Consider the following 23,081-nt stretch of genomic DNA (forward strand, 5'->3'; position numbering starts at 1 on the left):
TGACTGGTAAGTCTTCCCTTAGCCTACTTGCCTGTATCCCCATGGATACACCACTCTCGTGCTATATATGAGGCATTGTTATTCCAAGTTGCTAGGCGCAGCATACCATATGATTGTCTTATTCATCGCAACACTCGCTACTGTCATGACTCTCTTCCTACTCGAGACTTACCCGAAAAATAGGGCTCGCCGCACCAACGGTGCCACGCAAACATTCCGCCGACCCTCACACGCGACCAGCCTCTCCGGCTCGACGAACCATTCATCCTCGCGAGACGCCGCCGCGCCACAGAACTCGTCGACGAACTCGGGCGTATACGTCCCTCCCCACGCACAGCCTGGTCGCAATGGCAGTTCGTTCGAGGGTCGCTACTCGCGGGATCAACTGACGCAGCTGTTCCGGATACAACAGTCATCGAGCGACCTCAACGATGGACTGTCTGATTTGTACATGGGTGGATGGGAGCCTCACGCTACAAATGGTGCTTCGAGCGCTTCTTGGGGCCGCAAGGACGATCATGGCAAGGAGAGGGAGGCGCCGAGCGGGGTCGACCAGTGCTGGGATAGAGATGGTAGCATATTGCCACTCAGCCTGACTGACATGACCGACGATGAGAAAGAAGTAGGAACTCACACCCCACCGCACCTTCCTACCATACACTAACGCGCGCTTCTTCGCTTAGATCTTCCACTCGTCTGTCAACTCGCCGCTGAAACCACCCACACAGAACAAGGACGGAACTCCCAAAGACGGCCTTTCACTACGCAAAACGTCCGTATCGCAGGGTCCCGGCACCCCATATGGTCTCTCCTCGCCCACAACCGCACGTCCAGGCCCCCGCCGTCGCGACACCAGCGAAGCGTATCCGTTCCCCTCGTCCCCCGCCACCTCACGATTCGCGCGCGAAGAAGGTAATGCTGTCACTCCGCCACCCGCTCTAGTACGTCGTCGGACAGATTACAAGGAGCCTGTAGAGGGCCGCACTGGTGAGGAGCGCGAAAAAGAAAAGGGCGCGGCTGAGAGTGCTGGTGGCTTTGGCTCTGCAAAGCGCGCAACTACCGCACCTTTCAGCCCAGGTGGTAGTGCTTCGCCGTGGTCCGCGACTCCTGGTGGTGGTTTTGGCGCCTTCGGAAGCTTTGCAGCGCCGCAGTCAGAGAAGAAACCCGGTTATGGAAGTTTACGTGGTGAGAGTCGATTCAAAGGATTGATGGGCAAGCCGAGCATTGAGGACTTTGGGAACGGGCCGAAAGAGAAAGCTTCAATGAGCAACTTGGGCAGGCTAAGCGAGGCAGAGCCCTCAAAGGCAGGCAGTTCGTGGATGGAAACTCGCACCAACAGGCCAATGAGTAACGATACAGATCCGTTCCCCGAAGACGACCATCCCACTGGCAGTGCTGCGTTGCGCGGCGAAGACGTTAGCCCGCCCCGGCCACAAGGCTTCGGCAATTTCGCAACGCCCCACCGCCCCGACCACCGCGACGATTCTGGATTATCCGCATTTGGGATGACTACTGCCGACACTGGTCTTCGCGACATGTACAACAGGAACAACTTCACCGATCAATCACCCCATCGGGGCAATGAGCCAATGAGCCCGACGGACACCAATCCGTACCAGAGCCCACACCACGCACGAGACCAGCATAATGACGACTCGGACGATTCCGGCGACCAGAATGCACACTTCCCTGGTATGAGCAGCTTCCACATCGACCAGTCTGTTCACTCGAGCATCCACAACGCGTTTGGTGGCCTTGGTGGTCTCGGAAAGGTGTCTGCGCCATTCGAGACTGCAGCTAGTGACCGCAGCCAGACCTCCAGTGTCGGACCAGCCCGAGGATTTCCTACCCTACCGGGCCTTGGTGGCCTGCCCGGTCTAGGAGGTTCTGCAGCATGGCCTACTGGGAACCACACCATGGGCACTCCAACTCGCGAACGCGGTGGCCTTGGCGGCTTTGACCATGCTTTCGGGAATGTTGGCGAGGCTCAATCGCCCTCTCTGGCTGGCCTAGGCAACAGCTCGCTATTCGGCCATGGTACAGTAGGCCGTTCTAGCAGGCTTGGTTCTCTGTTCCCGCCTTCCATGCAAGAACAAATGCGATCTAATGACCCGAACAGAGCGCATGCTGACGACAACTCCTCGCATGGCGACCGGCAACACAGCATGACTGGCTCCTTTGGAAGAAATGCCTTTGGTGGACAGGCGCCAGCCCGTGACACGGAGAGCCCGTTCCGCGCAAACCGCAATCTTTTCGAGGACTTCTCCAATGCCCACCATGATGACCATAGTTCGGCCGGACAATCCCAGAACATGGCTACCACCTCACTCTCCATGGCTGCTCTCAACCCGACAAGGACCGCACAACCATCCACGCCCGGTGTTGGAAGTCCAGCCTCCAGTCAGCCTCCGGTGCCTCAGCAGCGAATGATGGTTATGCCTGACAGAATGAGATGGATCTATCGTGACCCCTCAGGCAATGTTCAAGGACCATTCTCCGGTCTGGAGATGCATGACTGGTACAAAGCTGGCTTCTTCTCGCCTGAGTTGTTGGTGAAGAAGGCTGAAGAGCCTGATTATGAACCCCTCGCCCAACTCATCCGCCGCATTGGTAACTCTCGCGAGCCCTTTTTGGTCCCTCAGATCGGCATCCCGCATGGTCCCGCAACATCTCAGCCAGGCAACTCTTGGGCAGGTGCTGGTCCTAGCACCGCCACTGCACCAGGTGCCCAACCTCCTTTCGCCAACAGCTTCCCCAGCTTTGGGACTACCCTCACTGCCGAACAGCAGAATGCCCTCGAGCGCAGAAAGCAAGAGGAGCAATACCTCATGGCTCGCCAGAAAGAGCACTTGGCTCAGCAACAACAAGCGCTTGCCCGTCAGGTCCAGATGGGAGTGCTGCCAAACCAGCTTAACCACCACTCCAGCGCGCACAGTTTACATAGCCAACCAAGCTTCGGTAGCATCACATCTCCTGGCGGATATCAGCCATCACCTACCCAAGGCGCCGCGGCTGGAGCGTCCGTCCCAGGGCTCATGGACAATACTTTCAGAGTTGGTCCTGGTCCTGTTCCGGGCTTGGGTCCGATCGGCCCCGGCATGGACATGTTGAACAACAGGAGAGACCAAGAAATCCCCGCTATGATGGACCGTCTGAACTTGGGACGTAACAACCAGCCTCCGTTTGCGTTTGGACAACAGCAAGATCCCGATGCTCACGCACAATACATGGCCTCTGTGATTGGCGATCGTGCTCGTCTCAAGCGCGAACAGGCTGAGCATGACGCCACGATTCGCCCGGGTGGTCCTGAAGACATGCAAAACGCACGGAACTTTGCTGAGCGTTTCGCGGAATTCCAAGACTTGCGAGTCCAGACAGACATGGAGCAATCTTCTAATGCCGCTCCTCCACCAGAAGGCGTCATTGGAAAACCCTCTGCTTCATCTGCTCAGCCATCGCAGCAACCCTCTGAGCCTGTGACCCCCGAGGAACACGAGGGACAGGATCATCAGTCAGAGCATCAGAACGACGGACCATCTGCTGGTCAAGAGACGCTATCGCTTACTGAGCAGGTTCAGAAGGCTGCTTCTGCTAAGCAATCCCCTCAACCCGCAGCTGCATGGAACAAGGTCGAGCCTGCGATCTTCCCATTCCCACCTGCGCCATCTCAGTCTCCACTTCCTGCCCCAGCCGCTCAGAGGAAGCCCATTGTCGCTGAAAATCTCAATACTGAGTCTCGTTCGGGTGCAGCGACTCCTGCCGCTGATACTCCTAGTGTGTCCATTGCTCCGTGGGCAAAAGAGCCAGTCAACGCATCTCACGGACCTTCCTTGAGGGAGATTCAGGAGATGGAAGCCAAGAAAGCTGCAGAGCGTGAGGCAGCCGCAGCCGCAGCTCGTCGCGAAGCCTTTGAGAAGGAGATGCAAGCCCAAAACCAGTCACCCGCAGTTCAGCCTGGCTTACCTTCGAGCTCGACCTGGGCGAGCGGTGCCTCGCCTGTAACGCCCAGTGCCGCTAACGCTTCCGTCTGGACCAAGCCTGCCGCCACTAAGGTCGCCGCGCAGCCAACGCCCAGTTCCAAGAAGACACTGCAGCAGATCCAGAAAGAAGAGGAGGCTCGAAAGCAACGTGCTACTGCACAGGCTGTTGCTGCGGCCAATGCCTTCGGTGCCGCCGCTCCACCTCCATCGGCTGGAAAGCGATATGCTGATCTGGCTAGCAAGAGCACACCTACGCTAGCTGCTGCTATGCCTGTTGGCAGCACTGCATGGACCACTGTCGGCGCAAGCGGCAAGGTAAGGACACCGGGCGGTACCACCACTCCTGTGCCCGGTGCCGTCCGCTCGACTAGCTCGACTATAGTACCATCGCTCGCCAAGAAGCCTACTGTCACGCGTAGTGCAACAATGGGAGGACAAACTGGGAAGCTCAACGCCGAGGAGGAATTCCGAAAGTGGGCCGTCAACGAGCTTCGTCATGACCTTAACAAGGGTATCAATGGTATGTGTTTGTCGTTATCATTCCTTGTACAGCGCACTAACTTTCGAACAGCCGAAGACTTTGTCTCCTCCCTTCTTAGCTTCCCGGCTGACGCTGAGCTCATTACCGAATCCGTGCATTCCGCCTCCAATACTCTGGACTCCCGCCACTTCGCCGAGGAGTTCCTCCGCCGTCGTAAGCTGGCCGACAAGGGCATCATCGACGAGCGCAATACTGCCTCTCCCGCTGAAAACAAGGCCGCGGGTAGTGGTTGGTCGGAAGTTGCCAAGAAGGGTGGCGCCAGCACTGCCCAGCAACAACAACAACAGCAGCAGCAGCAGCAGGCACCTCTCGATTCAAGCAACTTCAAGGTTGTTGCGGCCAAGAAGAAGACCAAGCGGTAGATTCGTTACGATCTCGCAGAGGTCGACGAGGAGTACGTAGTGGTCTGAACCTTACACATGTGCAATCTGTATATGTTCCTCACGACTGTGTTTGATTACACGATGCCGCTCGTGGATCCGCCTGTAATGGCCACAAAACTATATTGTGCCACCATGAGAAGATGAGCACAGTTGATGATAGCACGGGATACGGGCCTTTCATCTTGGCCGAAATGTTTGAACGTGACTATGTGGCTATAAAAAAACCGTATACATGACCATTAAAAGTGCGTCGTGCCCGCCATCATCTGCGGACAGCGGGTGGCGCCTATGTAGCTCATATAAAACTAAAGCTATTGTTGGTAGCAGCTATACTCCGATTACCATATGTCGAACACCAACGTGATGTGTGCTATCAAGTCGAAACATGATGACTATTACCATCGCCCTAAATTGGGACAGACGTCTCGATTGCCCAGGAACGAAAGAACTTGTAGATGATATGCGACTCTTGGTCTTAAGACATCTTTCTTCCGCTTGTTTATCGGTCTATTCCCTGCGCAGCTTAAAAATCGTAGGATGAATAATACAACAGATTACCCTCACGGTTACGTTCTAGTCCTACATCGATACGACCACCTTACCCAGACTCGATTTATTCAAAAGACCATCGTCGGACTAAGCATCACATGCACAAATCAAGGAATACAAGTACGGGGTATAGATGTGCACTTCGTTCATCTGTCATGTATATCTCTGCGTTTTCGTTCCTCCACCTTCCACCGCAAATTGATCAAGGAGTGGAGAGAAGGAAAAAGACCCAGCCGCGCACATAACCCTTCTGTTTTCAACACCTAAATGTTCTACCCATACACCGTTTCGTAGCCCACCAGTGCCCGTCTCACCACGGCTGGCGGGCGGGGGGTATCATCGTCCCATCGTATTCAGCTAGCATCCACCTGTCACACACCCAACGCTGAGCACACAAAAGACGCATAATCCTCAAAAAAGCAGCCAATTGGTATATTTCTTTTTGCGCCGTAATTGGGGAATCATTCGGAGAAAGCAGCAAGAAAAACGCCGTAAACAAGAAATTGCAAAAAAGGAAACGCATACAGGAAAGCAAGACTGCGAACAACAACCAGCCAGGTTAGGCTTCTGACGTGGGTATTTTCGCCGTAGAGTAGGAGGGGGTATAATTCTTTTGTCGTCGCACACGTACAAGAGACAATGAACGCGTGGCGGGGTATTCTTCGTTAAAGGCCGGGTACAGTAGTGGTATCAAATAAATGGTTCGAGATTGGTGTATCACTTAACGAGGAGGCCCAATAGGGGCCGGGTATCCAGATGCAGAATGAGAAGTACTGGGGCGACCGCTGTCCACGGAGCCCCGCGGATCGTACCTAGGGGTCACGTCCCCAGGCGCCGCGGAAGAGGAACCAAAAGGAAACTTGGACTCGAAACGAGGTGCTGGCATAGGCCAGCCGTTGTTGTGGTGCTCGTCGTCCGCGAGGTTAATGCCACTGTCGTTCCACGGGTTGCGGTAGCTACCGGTGGATTCGAGACTGGCAAGGGATGCCTTCGAAGCGTTGCTGGAGGCGTGCTTGAAGAGCGATCCCGGTGAGTTGGTGTTCTTGCGTCCGTTGAAGATGGATGTGAAGGACGACATGCTACCTGGCTTGCGAAGACGGTCGAGCATACCGCGAGGCTCATCATCACCGAAGTGAGAGCGGGTAGGTGAGTCGGTACTTTCGACAGCCGGCTCCGCACGCTGGAGCAGCTTAGACTCAAAGAAGGGCAATGAGTCTTCGAACGAGTCGGATTTCGGACGTGGGAGAGCTCCGCGAACGGTGTTAGTGTCAAGACCATGCATGACTAGGTTGTTGAGGAGGAAGTCGATGGCGTCCTTCAATCCGCCAGCATTGTTTCTAGTGAAGACAATGTGGAAGGCCTCAATCTGCTCTTCTTTGCCATCGGTAGTCTCGGTCTGCGCTTGCTGAAGCTGAGCATCGACCTCATGCTGTGTCTTAAGCTTGTCGAGAACATCAGCCTTGAATTCAGCAGAGCGCATGTACTCGCTGAGTTCAGCAGTGGATGGGAAGGCGAGATCGTGAGATTCCGGGACCATGCCCAAGAACTCATCAACTGCGAATGGCACCTGATACTCAGGACCGGACACAGTAACAATGTCGCTAGCTTCCTCAGTGCTAGGGAAGGTGATCTTGCAGTTGAACTTCTTCTCCAACTCGTCGATCTTGTCTAGACGAGCAATAAGTTCTCGGTGATATAGGCGGTTGATGTTGATGGTCTCAGAGACGAACTCAGCATCGGCCTTCTCAACCATGTCCATGATCTCTTGCTTGACCAGGTCAAGGTTCTGAGCATTGCGCGCGGGCGTGCGACAGATGACGTTGTCCACCTTGATATCGTCCTCCTCCTTGCCGAAGCCACCGCGATCCATAGCATTGGAGAACTTGACGAAGACGGAGTACTTCTTCATGATGCGCTGGATGTGCTGGCCGCCGATGCCGATGATACGCTTGTGGTACTGGTCAGGAACATGGAAGGAGATGGAAGCAGGCATCTCCTGTTCGACAAGGTCGAGGCCGTTCTTTGTAGCCTCATATTGGGCACCACGGACTACGATGTAGAAGTTGTACTCGTTGAAGCCATCGAATACGATCTGCACGCTGCTGTGGCTCATGATCTTGTTGATCTTGCCGTTCTTCTTACCGCTGACGAATTCTTTGTGCTCATTCGCAAGCTCGATCTTGACGCTCATGTTGTACTGCGACTTCTTCACGAATGGAATGTTGCTAATGACCATTAGTGCAGCCCTGACAGCATCGTCGGAACCATAGATGTGGAAGTTGAGCTTCTCGAAGCTGACTTCAGCGCCAGAGTTGATGCAGATATCGGAGAGCATGGCGCGAACATCGGCGGGTGTGGGTGGACGCTGCGTAGGGTCAGGGTGGGTGATGAACCACGAGGCACTATAGAATTGGCCAGCCTGAAGATGATTAGTATGGAGTAGGCACAGTGCATATGACAAACTCACAAGCTGCATCAGTTCGCGCACAGTACGCTCGACATGCAAGACGTCAGTGCCCTGGACACGCACAACACCACGCTGGACGCCAAGAGGAGGCAGTAGGATGTACGAGCCGTTGTTCTCAATGATCTTGCGCACCTTGTCCAGACGTTCGAGCAAGATGGCGTCAAGCTTGGTGTCAGTGACCATGACAGGCTTCACGAAGACCTTGGTGGACATGACAAGATCGTGCAGACGTTGCTTGGCGCGCAGTATATTCTCCGAGTTCTCACCAGTAATGTATACTAGGTCATCAGGCCTTCGCTGAGCGCCCGGCGGTGTGTAGCCGAACAGGCGAGGGAAGGGCGGGGGGAAGTAGATGGCTGTGCCCGTAGCAGACTCGATCATCTTGATGTTCTTGCGTCCGCGTCCGCATATCAGGGTATGCATGGTCAGCTCGAGCTTCATGGTATCAACGGTTCGCTTGAGCTGTGACGGCATCGAATTAGCATCTTGCGCTAGCGGGCACCAGTGGGGCTCGCAGAACTCACAATCTGGTCGATCATAATCAGTACACGGGTTTTTGCGTGCTCCATGGTCTCGAGGTCGCCGTAGATGGCGCAGCGCAGGCGCGGGTCCATGCCCGTGTCGATGTTGCCATGGAAGCTCGCCGTCTCAATGTCGGGCTGTTTGGGCATCAGCAGGAAGATGTCAGCCTTGGTGGCCTTGGAGATCATGTCGAGCTGATTGAGCACGGGACCTCTGACGTTCTGCGAGGGCGGGTCAATGATGAGCTGCGAGTCAATATCGACAAAGGACGATCGCTGTGCCAAGACGTCAGCATGTACTCTACGGGCGTGAATGCCAGCATCAGCAGCCTACCAGAGAGATGGGCGTCGAGTTCAAAATGCGGCAGCGCATCGAGTTGACAATTTCCAGCTCGCCAGACAGACACACGTTGGTGACGAGCGCCCGCAACGGGCCCCGCTGCAGACCGGGTAGCGGCTTCGACTCGGCCGACGTGACGTTGGCCGAGACGCGTCCCTCTGTCTGCTCGCTCACTTCTCGACACAGGTTCCGCAGGTTGTCGACGTTCTGGGCGTGTACGGGTAGCTTGTGTGTTGGGGTAGCGTCTGCCGTGCCTTCCGGATGAGTCCATCGCGCCTTCGCCCCCGGGCTTGCCCACATGATGTCGTCAGGGTCGGGACCAGCGAGGTTGGAGGAAAAAGGCACGTTGAAGGACAGATTGACCTGGGTGCCGGGCGGTATGGCGGGCGGGGCTGACGTCGCCGTCGAGGGACGCTTTATCGGAGCTGTGACGGGCATTTCGTGGTTGGACCTCGAGAAGGAGAAGGCCGTGGACGGGGCCATTTTCTCCCAGCCGTGACGGGCCTGTGCCGGGAAGTTTGATAACTTGTGCATGGTGGTGGAGTCGACGCCCTAGGTGTTGACGGGCGGGAGGTGGTGGGAGTGAGAGAAAGAAGAAGGACGAGGAAGACCGGAGAGCAGCAGCAGTCGAGCGAGCGTCGAGCAAGGCGGTGGCTGGCTGTGATTGGCTTGTCCCATGTGCCTAGTGGACCACGAACACCATGACCATGGTGCAACAAAAAGAAGACATTCACCCCTGCCCGCCCTCCAATCCAGAAGCAGAACCTTCTACAGTGCTTCGAGCCTGGTCCCTTGAATTACAGCTCGACATGCTTTTTTCTTCTGGTCGTGTGCCATGCCCTGTTCGCGTGCTCGCCGTGCCTGTTGAGCTGTGCTGCGTCGTGTGGACCGGGAGGCGCCCTGCGAGTCTATCGCTAAACAAGCATAGCTGACGCTCAGACGAGGCTCGGTATTACAGCATCATGGCATGTCCGAGTAAGAATAGAAGTCTAGAATGGTTCGACTCACACCCTCTCGAATACACGTCCAAACCTCGTCGCCCTCCTCACTTTTTCCTCTCACCCCACACGTGTCAAACAGGCACGGTTGCGTGGGAAACACTGTGTGTGTGACGAAACAGCCCGACCATCACTTCTAGCTTGAACCTCGACGCAGTCGGCGCTTCCCTCAGGATCCAGCTGCCAACGCGGGGATGCCATCTGCCCATCTCTTGGTCTCAGAGCCCACTGCGTGGTTACGTCTCCCCTGCAGTGCGATGACGGGTGCCCGCTCACCAGACTCAAAAGGGAAAATCTTACTCCCTAGTCGGCATCACAGCCGAGGAGCCCTACTTGTGGGGATGCGGCACTGAGACACTGATACTTCGAGTCACTGAGGGGCACCTGCCCAAAGCAGTTGCATCCAACTGGCACGTACAAGTGAAAACTGCATCGAACATGTACATGCAAGTGAATACACTGTGTTAACAATGGCTATCCAACGCTACAGGCTATTACAACTCTCTACAACACTAATCAGGGTATCCTATAGCTACACAATACACATCTGTAATTCCACCACGCCCTAGTAGCGTGTGTACATGCGACGCGGCTCCACGAATGGATCAGAGGCAACCTCGATAGGTCCTTCTTCGACATATCGCCTGCTCTGAGGTGCGCCAACATAACGACGCTCATCGAAAGGCTCCTGCATAACACTAACCTCACGGAATCGAGGCTGAGAGGCGCGGATCGCAGACGGTTGTATGCTCTCGTGACGAACGTAACCTTCGGGCACTTCTCTTCGAACAACTTCTGGACGCATACTGTACGATCGCGCAGGCGCATACTCTCGTGGCGGGCCCATCTCTTCATACTGTGGCGCTGGCCGGTATTCCACCTCTACAGGGCGGCGAGAGGGCTCCCGCTGCCGATATGGGCTCTCAATCATCTCGGGCTCTGACGCCTCAACGTAGCGTCGAGGAGGCGGAGGCATCCTTTGAACAGCCTCTTCTTCGTACAACTCTGCCCGTGCGGGTGCACGCATTGTGGGCTCCCGCGTTACAGCGCGCTCGTAGTATGGCTCAACCTCCACTCGTCTGCTAGGTGGCGCCATCGACTCTCGCGCATCTACTGGTGCCGCATAGTATTTGTTTCCAAACTGGTCAACGACAATTCGCCGTGGCGGCGGAGCCATGAGCTGTTGCGATGGCATGTACTCATGAATAGGAGATCGCGAACGTTCGCGTACATATCTAGGTGCGGCCGACGGGCGAGCTGAGGCTTCTCGGTACATGGGCGCCTCAGCGCGATCGACAAAGGCGTGGGATGCTGCGCGAATCTGGCGAGGCTCTGGTGCTGCATACACCTCATTACCGCCACCTGGCGAGTAGGGTCGTCGAGCGTATTGGAGACTTGCGACCCGCCTGAGATCTTGTTCATCACGTAGCGATTTGCGCTGCGGTGTGCGTATGACTGTCGGGGACGAAGGCTCATCGTATTCGCGGTAAGATCGTGCTAGAGGCTCCGGGTCACGGTAATATACAGGCTGCATCCTAGGACTGTTCTGCGCGGAGACGAGTTCTACTTCATCAGGATGAGGCTGCAGCGCACGACGCTTACTGGGCTGCGAGTCGGGGTACGCGGCGAAAGGAGGAGGTGACTGCGGCTCTTCCTTGATGTACGGTTCAGGCGAGTTGATAACACGTTTGTTGGCTTGTTGCTGTTGCTGTTGCTGACGCTTCTTCTCATCACGCTCGCGCTTCTCTTCTCGTCTCCGCTTACGAGGGTTTTGGACTGGTGCTGCTGGACCATTCGGGCTTTGACGGCGTGATCTACGGAACATTAGCATAAATATGGCTAAAAAGATACAAGACAGATGTAGGGAAGCGAAGAGAGAGATGCAAGCACGGCCATGACTGGCCTTAAAGCAGCAGAGCTTCGGGCCCACGATATGGCGACGCTCGCTACCACACCATCATAGCAGGACTTGGATGAACAAACCATCGCAGGTGTAGTGAAGACCAAGCCCTTGACTTGACATGCAAAATGATGGTGGAAAGAGAAAGTAAGAGAGTTCTTATAGTATCATACCCGTTCGTACCGCCATGGCGGTTGCGCTGCCGACCCCTGAGAGGCTCGCTTGGACCGATCTCAGCTGGAGGTGGAGAGTAGTCTTCCTCTTCTTCACCGTCGTCATGCAGTTGTACAGGCTCGGGTTCATAGATTTCTATGTCATCGGCTGGCTCATAAGCCTCTTCGTCGAGATCGATTACAGTAGGCTCAGCTGGACGAGAGTGCGCATTCACATGCTGGGCTGCTGGTTGCGCCTGTGAAGTCAGTGGAGCTGCATCAGCATGGGTGTGGTCAGCGTGATCAACATCCTCCGAAGACCAACTGTTCGCCTTGCTAGAGTAGTACGAGTTTTCGTCAAATGACTCGACCTCATCGCTGTTGTTAGTCGGAGATGGTAAGCCAGATACAGGCGGGACCAGTTGGTGAGCCTTGATCAAACACTGCTCAACATCGATGAGAGCTTCTCGCTCGTCTACATCGTTGCCACGGCCCTTTTTATCGAACTGATCCTTCAGAGCGCGTTCTATCTGCTGCCGCTTGAGCTGCTGCTCCGCCTTGACCAGGTGTTCGGATTTTGTGAGCAAGATGGGATCGATGCTCGAAGAGGAAGATTTGGCCGAGTATGGTCGTTGTGCAGGGGGCATAGGAGACGTGGGAGGGCGTGTTGAGGATGCTGGACGCGGAGGAAACAGCTGCGATGAAGATCCGTTTGGTGTGCTGTTGGTCGTGGGTCTGCTAGAGGCAGTCTGCGGAAGACGCGGTGCAACCTGTTCAATTACTTTGGGTGGAAGATGAATACGCGGGTGTTTGCTAGCAAGCACTTCATCGCGTATCTGCAAAATCTTTTGGAGGAACTCGGCCTCGCGAAGCACCTCTGCAGACACTGCACCGGCACCGTTCAGATGCGACGACGGCGCTGCGGCTGCCGACATTGAAGCGATTGGTGCTGCCATCACAACAGACGTGAAGCTGGGCTTAGTACCAAACACCAACAAGCGAGCGCAAAACTGGCGACTATACAAATACAGGCGAAACCCGCGACTGAGCTGGGTGGGAAGATGATGAAGGGGAACGAGTGTAAGCAACACGCCAGCGAGTGGGTTATGAATCTCGGAGCTACAGCGCGTTTTGGTTTTCAGCAGGTGCACGCGCCAGTTCCAGCGCTAGCCCCAAAAGGGATCGTGACTCTCTCATGTACTCATCACGGTTTCTATGATTGTAAATGTAGCAATTGTATCTACTTAAGGAATACACTGAATATTTTCCTCGTTCTTGAACATAGTACTGCGACAAAGTATGATGCTGGCCCCACATTATTATGAGCATTATGATGAAACTAACACTAAGTAGTCAATCTTTAGAATCTTCCAGCGCCACCTACCTAGACAGCATAGTCGGGATATCTCAAACATCTGAGACCATTCCAGCCACTACACCTACAGTGACACATTTGCAACTGTAACAGATCGAAGCCATGTCGTTCAATACAGCAGCACCACCGGAGACCATGGAGTTTCGCCAACATGACTCAACAGTTAACAACAACGCCACGGTGGACGAGAACGAGAAGCCAGTCTTCTTCTTCGATATCGACAACTGTCTTTACCCCAAGAGCCTCGAAATTCATCGACTGATGGCCGAGTTGATTGATCAATTCTTCCAGAACCACCTGAGCTTGTCCCAGAAAGATGCCAACGAACTCCATTACCGATATTACCGTGAATACGGTCTTGCCATTGAGGGACTCGTTCGTCACCACAAGGTTAATGCGCTAGAGTACAACAGCAAGGTCGACGACGCGTTACCTCTGGAAGATGTCATCAAGCCCAACCCCGAGCTACGCAAGTTGATCGAGGACATCGACACAAGCAAGGTTCGGTTATGGCTCTTCACTAATGCCTACATCACCCATGGCAAGCGCGTTGTCAACCTTCTGCAAATTGACGACCTCTTCGAAGGTATCACTTTCTGCGACTATGGCTCGGAAAAGTTCTACTGCAAACCGCACGTGGAAATGTTTGACAAGGCGATGGCCGAGGCTGGTATCAAGTCGAACGAGAAATGCTACTTCGTCGGTGAGTGATGACAAAAAAATTCCTACCTATGATTTACTAATTATATGATACAGACGACTCTTATATCAACTGCAAAGCAGCTGAGGGACGTGGATGGAAGACGGCGCATCTGCTCGACGAGAACGACCCTGCACCCGCTCAGCCAGCCAGCAAGTACCAAATCAGAAACTTGCAGGAGCTACGAAAGATTTTCCCAGAAGTATTCAAGAGTTCATGAGACGGTTTATGATAGAGAAAGTTGACGTAAAGCGATAGACCGGGTTCATGCAGCAGCCGCACCAGATGCATTCGCAGATCGATAGACTAGACTCAAAGATAAATAGAAGAATCCTAAAATGAAGACAAATGAGTTGGTATAAAAGACCGAGTCCACGGGGAAGTTCGTATCGCAGGTAGCATATCTCGTTATCTTGGCGATTGTCCAGCACGAGGTGCACGCCTCCATGGCTCTTGTATGTCCTTGCAACCAAACATAGCACCAAATCCAAACAACAACGCCCCAAACTCTCTGATCCGTAGTCAAACTTCCAAACCCGTCGTTAGGATTACCAATGAAGACAACAAAGCAATATCAAACCATGTCTTCTTCTTCAACAACCAACACAACCCCGCCCGCCCCGCAATCCTCCGCATTACCCCCAACCCACCCCTTCAACACATCCTCCTCGCCAGACAACGCGACATCCCTCGCCAACCACACCACCCAACTACCCGTCTTGTCCGAAAAAGTAACACCCCAACGAAAACCCCTCCTCCGCCTCGAACTCCGCGACCTATCTTCTGATGGCGCACGTGCCTTCCTCCGTCTCATCCACGCGTCCAACGCGCTCGAATACGCCGTCGACGCCGTCCTGAAACACCTTTACACTAAACTTCCCATATCATGCATACCAGGCACGCGTTCCGTCACCCTAATACTACGGGAAATGGATGGCGTCGCATACACCACGGGACGAGATCTTGATGACGACCACAAGGAGATACATTTAAACACAAGCTACATATCCCATGTACCTGAATCTCGGCAAAAGGAAGAAATCATGGGTGTGATTGTACATGAAATGGTGCATTGTTGGCAACACAGTGGATTTGGGTCTGCGCCTACGGGCTTAACGGAAGGTGTGGCGGATTGGGTGAGGTTGAAGGCTGGTTATGCGCCGCCGCATTGGAAGAGACATGGAGATTGCGATTGGGATGCTGGGTATGAGAAGACAGGGTATTTTCTGGAGTGGTTGGAGAAGGAGCATGGGAAGGATGTTGTGAGGAGGATCAACGAGGGATTGAGGGAGGAAAAGTACGATGGTGAGAAGTTGTGGAGGGGGTGCTGTGGGGAGAGTGTGGAGGAGTTGTGGAAGGGTTACAAGAAGAGTCTGGAAGACTGCGAGTAGGGGGATGAACACTGGGAATAGTTTGATATAAGAATTAGAAGGCGAATTATGGGAGGGATAAATGACTCTACACAAAGAAGTCCAGCGGATACTACATGAAGCAGTTATATCACGGACGATCCATATACCAATACGCTATCGCTATGACATCTATCGAGAAAACTCAAGTCCTATCTACCTCCGCCTCCTCGCAGGAGCAGCCCTCCTCGGTGCAGCCGCCGTATGCCCTGCCGTCGGTTTCGGAGCACTCTTCGCAGCTATTTTCTCAGCCTCTTTCCTCTGAGAAGCCATGGCCTTCTCCCTTCCATGTTCCCTCTGCTTTGCAATCTTCTCCTCTTCCTTTCTTTGCGCTGCAACAACCTTTTCCTGCTGCTTTCTCTGTTGCGCCTCTGCCTTATCCATCTCCTTCTGTTGCGCCTTTGCAGCCTGGTCTCTATGTTTCTGCTCAGCTTTTGCTGCTTGGTCTCTTTCCTTCTGTTGGGCTTTGAGAGCCTTGTCTTGCTCTTTCTTCAGGGCTTTCGCAGCTTTGTCTTGTTCCTTCTGCTGGGCAGCTTGGTCGTGGGCGATTTCTTTTTGCTTAAGTTTCTCTTCCTTGTCGTGCTCCTTTCGTCCAGTGTCTTCTTGTTTGGCAGTCATCTTCTGCTTGAGCTTCTCTTCTTTCGCGGCTTCCTTGGCGGCTAGCTTTTGTCTTGTTCGCTCTTCTTTCTTTGCGGCCTTCTGCCTGAGCTTCTCTTCCTTAGCTGCCTCTTTTGCTGCAGCTCTTTGTTTCGACTTCTCTTCCTTTTCCGCAGTCTCTTGCTTGAGTTTCTCTTCTTTGGCCGCATCTTTTGCTGCAAGCTTTTGTCTTTTTTTCTCCTCCTTGTCACTATCCTTGGTATCAGCTGCCTCATGTTCTGCGATCGACTCCTGCTTGCGTTTCTCTTCTTTGTCCATTGATTTCCTTTCGGATGCGAGCCGCTTTGCTTCAAGCTTCTGTCGTGCCTTTTCCGCTCTCTTGGCCTCCTTGCCAGCTTTATCGGTGCTAGTGTCTTCACACTTTTCGGTATGTTTCTTCGCATCTTTGTCTATCGTATGCCCGTTGGTATCTGAACTAGCTTCGTGATTAGTTTTCTCAGCACTCTTCTTATCGGCTTTCTCGGCTTTGTGTGCCAATTTCAACTTCAAAGCTGTTTCCTTCGCTTCAGCCTTCTTCTTTGCATCCAACTCCTTTTTTTCCTCGTTGGCCTTCTTTTTGGTGGCTTTGGGGTCTGTGTTTATAGCGTTCTTGCTAACCAGCTTAGACTCATCGATGTTACCATCTCTCTGTTCAGTGTCTTTCAAATCTTTCTTAGCTCTTTTCTCGGCCCTCTTCTCTGCGATGATGTCCTCGCTCGCGGGTCCTTTTAGGCTCCGTTCGTCCTTGGCTTGCTCATCAGCACCATTCTGGTTGATTGCTGCGCTTTCTTTCACATCCTGCTTTCCGTTGACTTGATCTTCGGCGCCTTTCTGATCCATAGTCGTGCTATCATCTTTGGCAACTGGCCTAGTAACTTGCTTGTGGACGTCGGTCTCTTTCTTTGCAGCTTTCTTGTCTTGTTTCGCTGCTTTCCTCTCAACTCGCCTTCGCTCTATTTCTGCCTTTGTGCCCGCAGGTTGTGGAATCCTACCTTCCTGCTCGCTGTTTGTGCCGTCCTTGGCCACTTTCACTATACCCTGTTGTTGAATATTGGCGTCTTTCTTTGCTGCTTTTCTGTTTGCTCGTTTCTCCAATAGGAATACTTGATCTATTCTAATATGGGTTTCAATGGTGCTTTGATCTCCATCTTTACCGTTCTTGCTGTCTGTGTCTTGAGCATTGGGACTTTTGGAGATTTGCTTAGCCTCGGCTTTTTTTATCACCTTCTTCAAATATCTCTCTGCCTTTTTCTTCGCCATGAGGTTCATCTCCTGTGCTTCCCGCTCTGCCTTCGCATGTTGCTCCGGTCCGGGCTTACCATGCATGCCATTCTGCTCGTGGCCTGGATGGCTTTCGCCTTTAAGTCCATGACCTGCGGAACTACCACTGTGCTGCGCATCTGGGTGTTCTGGTTGCTGGCTATGATTCCCATTCCATTGATCTTGTTGAAAACGACCGTCATCTCCATACCCTTGCCGGCTTTGGCCTCTATATACCGCGTCGTGATTTTTTGGTGCCGGCGGAGTGTGCATTCCTTCGCCGGCTGCATGAGGTTGCTGGGCCGGCGCTCTCTGCTGCCTTTCCATGGCACTGTTAGCTTCTATCCGTCGCTCCTCCTCTTCTTCCCTCATACGCTGCCTATCCTCTTGTTGCTGAATCTTCCTCTCACGATCAGCCTCTTTTTTGTGCGCTCTATCTTCTTCTTCGGCCTCCTTTCTGAGTCTCTTGTCTTCAGCTTCAGTCTCTCGTCTAGTCCTCTTATCATCTAGTTCTATCTGGCGTTGCTGCACCTTGTCTTCCCGCTGAGCTTTCTTTTCCTCTTGCTCCATAGCACGTTCTTCAAGACGATGTGCGGCTTCGGCAGCCTTTACATCTATCTTAGTCTGCTTCTCAGTCAATCGCATCTGCATATCGGTTTCTCGTTCAGTCTTTCTAGCTTCTTGCATCATGGTCCGCTCCTCGAGACGCTGAGTAGCCTCCAGTGTTTTACGATCAGCTTTCTCCTGTGCCTGTTGGATTTTATCGGCCGACTGGAGTTCCCATTCAGCTTTGCGAGCTTCTCGGTCTATCTCTTGTTGCTGTTGCCGCTGGGTTGCTTCCTCTGCATTGCGATCTCGTCTTTCTTCTGCCTGTGTCGTCTTCATCTCTAGATCGTTCGCCCTCTTCTCCTTCTTGGCATCATTGTCTATCCCGCGCTGCGCTCTTTTCTGCTCAGCTTCCTCGGCTTTTCTCTCTGTTTTGGCCTCTAGATTCTCTTGTCGACGGTTTTCACGTTCCTCACGGTCGAAAGCCTTCTGTTCATCCCTTTTCACACTCTCTTCGGCTTTTCTCTCTTTTTTGGCCTCTAGGTCCTCTTGTCGACGGGTTTCACGTTCCTCACGGTCGACAGCCTTCTGTTCATCCTTTTGCACCCTCTCTTCGGCTTTCCGTTCATCCTTTAGCGCCTTTTCTTCAGCTTCCTTTGCATCTTTATCTTGCTTGGCAAGCTGTTTAGCTTCGTTTGTAACCCGTTTTTGCTCGGCTTTGTTTGCAGCATTTTGTACTTTCCGTTCTTCTTCCAGCTGTTGCTGTTCTTGTCGGACACATTGCTGTTCCTCTTCGTCAGCAGCTTCCTGGGCGGCCAATTCTTCCGCGTCCTTGGCAGCAAGTTCGTCATTGGCCTTGTTCTGCATCGCTTGCTGCATCTGAACTTCCCATTTAGATCTCTCGTATTCTTCGTCCTGCTGCGCAATTTGGCCGGCCACTACCTGTGTAGCCTCTTGCCCTGCCGTTGACTCTATTTTCTCTTCCTCTTCCTCGTATTCTTCGTCTTCCTCGTATTTTTCGTCTTCCTCGTATTCTTCCTCTTCTAGTGCTTGCTTCCGCTGATCCATTGCCTGTCTTTGTGCTTGGATTCGACGTTGCTGTACTTGGTGTCGCTCCTCTTCTCTTTGTGGCATTCTTTCATCTAGAGCTTGCTTTGCCACGGCGGCACTCATCTGCTCCTGGCGTTGTCGCCTCAATGTCTGATTCTGCACTTGTATTTGCCTTTGTGTTGTTGCTTCGCATGGCTCTGCTTGAAACGCTTGTCTTAAAACTATATCGTCATCATCATCAGTACCTTCGTATTCCTCAGTTTCCTCTGTTTCTTCGTCATCTTCTTCTGTTTCCCCTTCTTGCATCCTTCTAGACTCTGAAGCAAATGTATCCTGCTCTTGGCGCTGCTTCTGCTGCATCAATTGCATGTATTGCTGTTCTTGGAACTGCTGTCCTCCCAGCATTTCACGTTGGTCAGGTTGCTGCTGTGGCTGATTGATCGCTTGAGGATTTTCTATGGATGTTTGGCGGATTTGAGAGGTAGCTCGAACTCTATTATCTTCAACAGGAACAACTTGGCGCTGGCTTGCTTCTCGCAACTGTTGTCTTGGTGCCTCAGAAGGGAAAGAATCTTGTAGAGGGTAACCGACTGGCTGCATCTGAATCTGCTGCTGTGTCCCCTCACTATCCTCATCCTCCTCGCCTTCGTTGCCAATCTCAGAATCCTCATCGTCCGAAGCTTGACCATGGCCGCTGTCCTCAACGTCGCTGTCATCTAAGGACTTGTCTTCGCCATCACTTGTACGTCCAGATTCACTATCAATCTCATCTTCGATATCGCTATCCTCTTCTTCCACGTCGTCAGTATCTTCATCCTCGCTGATCTCGTTTTCACTGGCTTCGCTTTCAGTATCAACACCCCCATCACTAAGATTACTGTGGTCGGATACTTCTTCAGTGTCCGAGGCCCTGTCGGGAAAGCCTTGAGTGTTTGAAGCGACTGTAGCACCGAGCGTGTGTGCGATTTGGTGACCTGAACCTGCAGGACCTAAGGTTGGTGGATGCGCTGTTGCCATGATGTTCTGTCTTAGTATATAGCTATGTAGTTCAATTTGGGAAGGTGTAATCGGGTCCGCCTGGTATGTGTGACAAGACGGTAATCGGTCTGGAGAATTGGAACCTGATGAATTGGAGTGAGAAGAGGGGCCACGTCGAAGACTATATACTTAGCCCAGGAGCACTATAATCCTACGAACTTAAAGTCTGAATTACGAACATAGTATTGAAGACAGAATTGCCCGCGTGAAGCAGATTGAATGTCGTGCACTGTGATAGCATTCGCATCTCCGAGCCCTCGTTTGTCGCGCTCTCACATTTTACCTTGAAGCCCAAGGATTGTGGCATTATTCCCTTGCTAGTTTTACTCTAAGCGTTGCTTCAGCTTCCATTTTTGGGATTACTGCCTGAATGTGAAGTGAACATCTTACTTTGACTGTCGAGCATTCAATACCTATACCTACAGATGCTTGCTGTGACATAGCGGCATTCGATAAACTAAAATGTGAAACTCAGCATACCCACAGTATGTACATTGCTATCAAATCGCCTACACATCTGTCTCCTTTTGTATACACACCCGCCAGTCAAAACATAACTATACCAAGCCACCATACTTAGACATACTAGGTTGATATCGATCATTTAATCAACTCAACTACCTTAGATCCACTCACCTCGACACCTCTCTCCTTGCAGTCAAATCAACTTCACAAAAACCACCAACCCAAGGGTCCGCCCATATTGATCAAGTGCAAGCAAATATTTGTATCGACATCCGCAGCAAGGCCGATCCCGAATCTGGAAAATGCGGCAAAGGTCACAATGTTTGTCTTCAAACCGACACAAAACCAAAACGGTATACGATCTCTAGACTGCCAGCGTTGGGGAAGGCGCCGTTTGAGCCCTACAAAATGAACTTCCAAGATGATCCCGTTGTGGATAAAGGGGAACGTAAGATATGTACATTGAGGAAGATGTATGACCAGAGGAAGCTGGATGGCAGATTGACGTGTGGCGAGTAAAGAATTGAGGAAAAAAAGGGCATTGAGAGAAGATTTAAGCTTAATAGGCAAAAGAATAGGAAGGGCCTGTAGCTCGGAGTTAAACGAAGAGGGCTTCATGGTTAGTATGTATGTGAGAAGCGAATAACTTGGGCATACTTGGAAGCATATCGAACTATGCTACACTTGTATTATACAACGGCTTTAGCGTTGAGATTAGCGGTCTATGGAACACGCCAGTAAGACCAGATACATGAACAAAAAGGAATCGAGAGCAACCCGCCAACCTGTCTATCATCTGAGCGGCGTTTTCAACTGGAGGACACCCACCTGGAGGACACAATGACCACGATCCTCACGCGTAACAGGAAACGGCCTCTTTCCCATCATCAGTAGATCAATACCTACAAGGTTAACCAGCCGCCTCCTCTCTTCTTTGTACACCTTGTTCTCCCATTCGACTTCGAACGCCCTGCGCAAATGTCTCCGCGTTTTCTCAACCAACTCTGCACGGTCTTCGTCATCCTTCACCACCGACTGCTCCAACAATATGCGTCCAGCGGAAGAAAGCAGAAAATGCGCTTCGTGATTTAGAAAAGAAGAATACCTGTATTCAAATGTGGGGAACCAGGGAAAGGGATGACGGAAGTGGCCGTCTGGGTCACCATGAGCGGGTACAGCGATATATTCCAAGACGTGGTTCATGTCTGCGTAGATGGCGGATAGTTCCTCGACATTTGAGTATGTGTCTTCATGAGTGATTTTCTTGAGGTGAGCGAGGAGGCAGCGGGCGATGGTGATGTGGAAGTAGTAGTGATACTCCCTTATTACACCCAGCACTGCATGGATGTGAGGGGGAAGTTCGTGGGCACGGTATTTCGTCATGTTGATAGATAGGCGGTCGATCAGGCTGATGCCGTCGGCGCATGCGGCTACGCGCTGTAGATCGTTTCGGTTAAGCCATGCATCACCAGCGTGTGTTCTATGCCTGTATAGCTCGTTGAGGAGGTTCTGGGAATCAGGCCAGTATGGTTTTTCGACAGCCTGTATCGTCTCTTGTACAATGGTTTCGTCGATACAGCCTTCGATGGCGAGATCAGGAGAGCCTCGAATGCCATCTCGTAAGGGCCGTAACAGCTGCTCGTGTATGGATCTAGTAGAGAGTACATTCATATCTCCTCCATACGCTCTAGTAATCAGACCAGGGTTAAGCTTGACGTTGATCTGTGCGCAGTGCATCTTTTGCCTATTTGGGTTTCCGCTTCGAGTACTCATTCTTTCCACCTCTAGCCTTTTGCAAAATTTGCCCAGATCCGCCCAGAGGATCAGGATCACACTTGGTGCGGGGCGGCGGTGATATTCAATAGTGGCTTGTTGCGTCTGTATAACGAGCTCCATCGCATAGCCCGAGTGTTTCTTTATCTTCTCTTCCCTCTCGGACGCATCGCCCATTGAAGACATGGACAAGATATGGACTGGTTGGGTCGACCCGTGTAACCATTTGTTTATCCTTGAATTTCGTACCTCGACCCGGACTAGAAGATTCGTTTTCACTACGATAGGAAATGCTTCATCATGAATCTGCTTGTTTGCGAGGAGGATATTAATGCCAAGACGTCGCCGCTTTACTATGTGCGCTTTCGCATGCACCCTGGCGTAATCCTTGATGGTGTACGGGTCTGTCCAGCAGCTATAGAAGTCTAGTGCATGTTCGTAGATCTTGTCTCGTAGCTCGCGTGGTAGGTCAAGATGGCGGAAAGGCTGTTCGTTGTCATGAATGTTCATGATGCTTGGCAGAAGTGGTGGTGTGAGAAGGAAGTCGAATGCATCCAGAACGTTGACGTTCAGGTGTACACGGCTGGTAGTAGCGGCTCGCCTTTGCTTTGCTCAGTCTAGCGCGCCGGACGATATGCCTTTTGAGTCTAGGCATCGAGACAATCAGACGCTAATTGAACGAAGACGATGACTCGTCTTCAGCTCAGAATGCTGCCTGGGCTTCTGTTTATGAAAATGCGAACGCGATCAAGTCGTAAAGTATTATGATATTGAAAGCATGGTATGAGGACTCAATGGGTAACCTTCCAGTCCGAAGTCCAGATGATACGCCGCAGAGAACCGCACTAAAGTGCTTAGAATACATGCCTAGGCAAGCAGTTTACAACCATCCCCATAGTCCTTAACGCCCCAAGAATTCACTAGCTGGCGTAAGCATCGTTTTGCGATGTAGAGACCACGTTCATTGTTGCCTGTGCCAATGTCCAGAGTAGCAGTAG

General features: G+C 52.4%; 7 protein-coding genes across 7 annotated transcripts; 3 read left to right on the top strand and 4 right to left on the bottom strand.

Annotated features, from left to right (window-relative positions):
* Positions 1-145: 145 nt before the first annotated feature.
* ALTATR162_LOCUS3173 (uncharacterized protein) lies at positions 146-4,883 on the top strand (the record flags this gene model as incomplete). Its single annotated transcript, XM_043310779.1, has 3 exons — positions 146-622; positions 684-4,500; positions 4,552-4,883. The coding sequence occupies 3 exons, from the start codon at positions 146-148 to the stop codon at positions 4,881-4,883; spliced, it is 4,626 nt and encodes a 1,541-aa protein (XP_043166714.1).
* A 1,291-nt stretch (positions 4,884-6,174) lies between these two features.
* On the bottom strand, positions 6,175-9,315 carry ALTATR162_LOCUS3174 (uncharacterized protein; the record flags this gene model as incomplete). The annotated part of the gene is made up of 4 exons (XM_043310780.1): positions 6,175-7,872; positions 7,921-8,382; positions 8,445-8,717; positions 8,776-9,315. 4 exons carry the CDS (start codon positions 9,313-9,315, stop codon positions 6,175-6,177), a joined length of 2,973 nt encoding a protein of 990 aa, XP_043166715.1.
* A 1,029-nt stretch (positions 9,316-10,344) lies between these two features.
* On the bottom strand, positions 10,345-12,787 carry ALTATR162_LOCUS3175 (uncharacterized protein; the record flags this gene model as incomplete). Its single annotated transcript, XM_043310781.1, has 2 exons — positions 10,345-11,593; positions 11,853-12,787. The coding sequence occupies 2 exons, from the start codon at positions 12,785-12,787 to the stop codon at positions 10,345-10,347; spliced, it is 2,184 nt and encodes a 727-aa protein (XP_043166716.1).
* Positions 12,788-13,308: 521 nt separating this feature from the next.
* On the top strand, positions 13,309-14,126 carry ALTATR162_LOCUS3176 (uncharacterized protein; the record flags this gene model as incomplete). Its single annotated transcript, XM_043310782.1, has 2 exons — positions 13,309-13,909; positions 13,963-14,126. The coding sequence occupies 2 exons, from the start codon at positions 13,309-13,311 to the stop codon at positions 14,124-14,126; spliced, it is 765 nt and encodes a 254-aa protein (XP_043166717.1).
* Positions 14,127-14,487: 361 nt separating this feature from the next.
* ALTATR162_LOCUS3177 (uncharacterized protein) lies at positions 14,488-15,297 on the top strand (the record flags this gene model as incomplete). Its single annotated transcript, XM_043310783.1, has 1 exon — positions 14,488-15,297. The coding sequence occupies one exon, from the start codon at positions 14,488-14,490 to the stop codon at positions 15,295-15,297; it is 810 nt and encodes a 269-aa protein (XP_043166718.1).
* A 174-nt stretch (positions 15,298-15,471) lies between these two features.
* On the bottom strand, positions 15,472-19,824 carry ALTATR162_LOCUS3178 (uncharacterized protein; the record flags this gene model as incomplete). Its single annotated transcript, XM_043310784.1, has 1 exon — positions 15,472-19,824. One exon carries the CDS (start codon positions 19,822-19,824, stop codon positions 15,472-15,474), a length of 4,353 nt encoding a protein of 1,450 aa, XP_043166719.1.
* A 1,278-nt stretch (positions 19,825-21,102) lies between these two features.
* On the bottom strand, positions 21,103-22,593 carry ALTATR162_LOCUS3179 (uncharacterized protein; the record flags this gene model as incomplete). Its single annotated transcript, XM_043310785.1, has 1 exon — positions 21,103-22,593. One exon carries the CDS (start codon positions 22,591-22,593, stop codon positions 21,103-21,105), a length of 1,491 nt encoding a protein of 496 aa, XP_043166720.1.
* Between the last annotated feature and the right edge of the window lie 488 nt (positions 22,594-23,081).

The sequence above is a fragment of the Alternaria atra genome, assembly GCF_907166805.1.
Source record: "Alternaria atra isolate CS162 genome assembly, contig: 22, whole genome shotgun sequence".
Classification (NCBI taxonomy): domain Eukaryota; kingdom Fungi; phylum Ascomycota; class Dothideomycetes; order Pleosporales; family Pleosporaceae; genus Alternaria; species Alternaria atra.